The sequence below is a fragment of the Harpegnathos saltator genome, unplaced genomic scaffold (genome assembly GCF_003227715.2).
Source record: "Harpegnathos saltator strain DR-91 unplaced genomic scaffold, Hsal_v8.6 scaffold4, whole genome shotgun sequence".
In the NCBI taxonomy this organism is placed as follows: Eukaryota; Metazoa; Arthropoda; class Insecta; order Hymenoptera; family Formicidae; genus Harpegnathos; species Harpegnathos saltator.
In genome coordinates, this window is record NW_020230205.1 from 428436 (window position 1) to 433466 (window position 5031).

Consider the following 5031-nt stretch of genomic DNA (forward strand, 5'->3'; position numbering starts at 1 on the left):
TTTTTGATAACACTTTCCGAAATCATGGTATGCATCGCGAATTTTCGATCCAATATCAACGTATATTTGACCTTTTTATAATTCCCATTTCTAGCATTACTGCTGTAAATGCTTGCATCTCTAACTGCAGCAGTAACTGGTCTCCAGTCTTCTATATTCGACGATTCTAATGATCCAGATAAAATACATCGAATCTTCTGCGTATTTATTATAGGGTGCGCTCATACGTCAGATTTCTATAATTAATAACTCGATAATTATTGCCAATCTTGCAAAACGGTATAGGACTTTTAGCTTTGTCTTAACCCAATCTACCTTCACACTTCGGGTTGGCAGCTAATTACCGGACATCATATATTTATACGATATATATCGTATATAATCTTCATGATATTAATTATACACAATTTTAATTCTTCTTTTCTTTTGCGCATATTAACATGTTAATTCATGTTACAAACGCATAAAAATTTGCAAGACTGTGCTTGTAAAGTACGCTATTATAGTTGTAGCACGGACATAAACCGCCTGAAAGTGGATGTAGCCCGGACTGCCACCACATGCAGGTTTTGCCGCTTGGACCTGAAAGTGGATGTAACATCATAGTTCCTCTCTCAAAATGGATACAGATGGTGCCCTTTTCTAATGCGGAAAGTCGGTGTCACCGAAAACGCCGTGGGTATTTATGATAAATCGAGTTAGTTTCACTAGGACTGAAAGGTATGATAGGCACGACTAGTGTCCCTAAAACATAGAGTCTGGCCACTCGGCCTAGTTTTGTAAAAACATGGCGGCAATGTATACATATATATGTGCATGTATGTAACTTGTGTTTACCGCGTTGTATACAATAAAATTGTCTGGCTACAAACTGTAATATTAAAAGTAAGTAAAATTATTTTGTATGTGGTTTCCAAGTTATAAAATAAAAAAATTAATGTATTTAAAAATTATAATGTTATAAAGATGTGTTATTCGTAATAAAAGTTATCTTAACCTCACATTTGTTCTGAACAGTACCTGAACACTAGACCCTCTACTATCTAAATATCTAAATATAATACATATACATGCATGTATTATATTTTATAAAGAGAACTTTTGTTCTGCAAAAATAGATAATGTGAAAAGAATATTCATAAATAGGTTAGAATAATTGAATTTCCTACTTCGAATATTCTACAAATATATATTTTTATAATTACTTCAAATAAGTATTTATAATTTTTCTAAAATTTAACAACTTATTGTTTTTTAATGTAATTATTTAACATTTTACAAAACTTTATTATATGATAAAATATTGTTGATTGTCTCGCACGAACACTGCTAAGTTAGCCTACTCTACTCTACTCGATTTATCGGGCAGCATTGAATTGTCATAAATCATGAAGATAGTAGATGGTCGTGCCTATCATACCTTTCAGTCCTAGTGGAACTAACTCGAACTCGATTTATCGTAAACACCCTTCGTTGGCCGTTCTCAGGTTCCTCTCTGGTCGTGTTCCAAAATTCACTGCCAATATTGAAAATATATAGTTTGTGTCACGCAAACTATAACTTTTTAGCGCTGGCAGTGAATTTTAGAACACGGCCTCTGCTAAACAGCTCCTACACTTTTGAATGTACTTTAGGTACAAGAGTTACAGTTAAAATAAACAATAGATACGATGCGTTACGTGCATATAGATATATGTATATAAATGAATGTAATTTAATAAACAAATATTAATTATAAATAAATCAAAATATAATTTTCATGACAATATTTAAGAGGAAACAATAACCTATTATTATATAACCGAATCAAATATTTCATGTTGTGTGTATGTGATATCAGAAAAGAGAAATGATAATTATATGTCATTGTTATATAAATAATTTAACATAATTTGCAATATTATTACTATTATAAATATTAATATTCTTTATGGTATAATTTACTGTTTATAATCATTAACACATTGCTAGCAAATTAATGTTAATATAATGTTATAATCTGTATATTAAATCTCATCCAACTACATAAAAAAAGAAACCACATGATTGTTACATGTTTACCTCAAGTTGATTTTCGCTTTAAAGCAATTGTATCTTGATTCAAGTGAATAAATTGTCAAAGTAAGTTTCATTATTTACATTGTATATTTAAACATTTATTCTTTATTGACAGAAAGTATTTTGTAGGATTTGGTTGCATCTTTGTTTAGTTATGGCATCAGATCACGATCAAGTATTTTTACGAATACTTCATGAGGAAAAGAACATTGTTAATTTCCTAGATATCTTTTTTGGATTTTTATATAGATGGTGAGTATGCTACTAAGAATATCAATATTTGTTATCTCTAATACCTCAGATATTTTTTTCAAAATCAGATTTTTTATAATATTTTATGATATTAGCACAGACTTCTATATTGAATCTAACTTGGAACAAAAGGGGTTGGGCTTCTCACCTGGAATGGCAGAGAAACTTGTATTGAATAGCATGCGCAAATGGAAAAATGCTTCACCAACTTTAAAAGAAATTATGCCTAATATAATCAGCAACAATATATCTGAATCAAATGAATTAACTTTGACACAAAATGATGAAAATTACAGTTGTAATATGCCAGTTGCTCAAGAAATTGAGATCGATTCTTGCAATGAGCCTAATACCATTAATGTACCTACTAATGTTTCTACACAATCTGTCAAAATGGATAATACTTCTGATAGTTACAATGGCGCTATAAGAGAAAATTATGTTTGGACCCAAACTCTCGATGACTTGGATGTATTAATAAAAATACCAGAACATATAAAGACACCGAAACAGATTAAAGTCAATATTGGTTCAGATGAGATAAAAATTGACATCAAGCCTTTTGGTTCTACAAAAGATTTCAAATGGAATAACATTTTTGATAGCAAACTTAGTTTCAAGGTTCGAAAAGATGAATCTGTATGGAGCATTGTATCTGGAAAACACATCAGTGTATGTCTGTAATATATATATATATATATATATGTGTGTATAATTACTTTTGGAATATTATTCAACATATATCTAATTTGTGGTATATAACTATTCATTTTCACTTATAGATTCATCTTGAGAAAACTACTGGAAGATGGTGGGAAGCATTGGCAGTAGATGAGCCAAAAATTGAATTAAGCAAAATTGATTGCATAAAAAATTTCGACGATATGGCACAGGAGGAACAAATGAAAGTGCAGGAATTGATGTGGAATCATCAACAGAAACTGATGGGCAAACCAACGTCTGAACAAATTGTAAGATTTAAACTTATAAATCATCATAAACTAGTACCATAAGACAACAAATATTTATTCCACTAATTCACAAATGGTATTTGTAGAAGATGGAAGCTACTCTGAAACAAGCATGGAATGCTAAAGGATCACCTTTTCAAGGTACAGATTATGATCCTTCTGTTGTAAAATTTAATTGATGTATCATACACTCTTAATTATTACGTTCATCCGCGTCAAATTTGAACGCATGTCAGATATATTAGAAGATGCAAAATTAAATTTGTAAATTGTGTAATATATTTATAAATAATTTTACAATACTTTTGTGTGCGTGTGTATATGTATAGCGTGCGTGCGTCAATTCTAGACGATTTATATACGTGTGTACATTTCTCAAATATTAATACATATTGTTTTACCTTTAATATGAGAGTTCTCTCTAACTGTTATTTGCTATTGTGTAAGTTTTATAGACTGAACTTATCATTATCATCAAGTCGTTTAGTAACTTGTTAAAGTAATTTATATCAAACGGTCTTTGTAATTTTGTTTTCTAAATATTTATTTCCTTTGAATTCTTTCACTTTCTCATAATGCGTTAAAGAGAGACCTCACAAGGTCGCAGATGAGAAAAATCTCAAAATTATTTCGATTCGAGACCAGCGTCAGCCAATGTTTCTTTTGTTAGCGTACAATAAATCCCCCATGATAAGATTTCCTTTCGAGAAACATCTACGAGAGTAAGGTAACGCTTCCCTCTCCGGCAGCGACACCCTGTGAAATCGTGAGCGATTCAAGAGTTCACAGAATGCGAAGAATCCTACGCTTTCCACCAGCGTTTATGCTGAGTTTATCTCACGGTGGTGGGATCGTTTGGTGCAGGGACAAGGCAGGAGCGGTTCGTAGATGCAGGTACACAGGCCTCGAAGAAACTGTTCTCATTCCGTAGAACGTTTACGACTTTCCTAAGCTTTTACCTCGACCACGTCCAAACGAGTTTTCACGAACCGGCTGTAGCGGTAGCGCGTTAACAGATAAACATATGTTTTCATATTGACAGGAAGCAGTGTTTACTTTTGCGGAAGCACCTGTTAGAAAAATTGCTATCGCACTCGTGGCTCTGCAATAGGTGTTGAAAATTCCTAACAAAGTCCCGAGATTGACGCAAATGTCATCGGGACTTCAAACGCAGCACAAGTGCATAATGCAAAATACCACGACAAGAATGGAAAACAATGAGTACTGTTGAAGAATTTAATTTTCAGAGCTGTTTGCGACGGTTACGGAAGAATTCGATTTCTCGTCACGTTCCCACCCTCGTTAAGAAATTCGAGCTTGCAGTAACTCTACCCGTTTTGATTATTGAGCATGGCGTGTTTTTATATAACGACAACGACAGCACGTCGGACAGCACATCGACATCGCGCCAGGTCAGGTGCTCAGTGCTCGCTATGGGGAAGGACGCGACCCACGGGAGGAGAGGAGCGCTGAGGAATTTCTGCGAAAAAGTAGCTAGTGACGCCGGCTCGGCGTTGCCGAAATAAACATACGCCGCTTCTCTCCTCGCGGCTGCATCCTTCCTGCGTCGGAGGCTCCGTCGAAGGTGCCACCAGCAGCAGCAACAGGTCGACTCGTGCGTGCGTGCGTGCGTGCGCACGTTGAGCACCGCTGCAGGTAAAACACAGGTAATATACCTGCCTATGCCCGAGGCTACGTCCATCCCCACCTGGAGTCCGGTTCTCTCTCCTCGCTCTCTCGGCTCCCTCGG

The 5031-nt window shown here is 34.6% G+C and overlaps 1 protein-coding gene across 2 annotated transcripts; it reads left to right on the forward strand.

Annotated features, from left to right (window-relative positions):
- The first annotated feature begins 1936 nt into the window (after positions 1-1936).
- On the forward strand, positions 1937-3688 carry LOC105188416 (nudC domain-containing protein 3). 2 transcript variants are annotated; one of them, XM_011149850.3, is made up of 5 exons: positions 1937-2121; positions 2188-2310; positions 2406-2982; positions 3093-3281; positions 3368-3688. In XM_011149850.3, the coding sequence occupies exons 2-5, from the start codon at positions 2213-2215 to the stop codon at positions 3458-3460; spliced, it is 957 nt and encodes a 318-aa protein (XP_011148152.1). In that variant the 5' UTR covers positions 1937-2121; positions 2188-2212; the 3' UTR covers positions 3461-3688. The 2 variants fall into 2 exon arrangements, with proteins under 2 accessions (XP_011148152.1, XP_011148161.1); XM_011149859.2 differs by lacking the exon at positions 1937-2121 and having other exon boundaries at positions 2189-2310; positions 2411-2982.
- The last annotated feature ends 1343 nt before the right edge of the window (positions 3689-5031 follow it).

Excerpts from the sequence above, each read along its gene's own strand:
- LOC105188416 (XM_011149850.3), top strand. The coding sequence starts at position 2,213 with ATGGCATCAGATCACGATCAAGTATTTTTACGAATACTTCATGAGGAA. Across the intron at positions 2,311-2,405 it reads TTTGGATTTTTATATAGATG|CACAGACTTCTATATTGAAT; the intron begins GTGAGTATGCTA and ends TTATGATATTAG. Across the intron at positions 2,983-3,092 it reads TATCTGGAAAACACATCAGT|ATTCATCTTGAGAAAACTAC; the intron begins GTATGTCTGTAA and ends TTTCACTTATAG.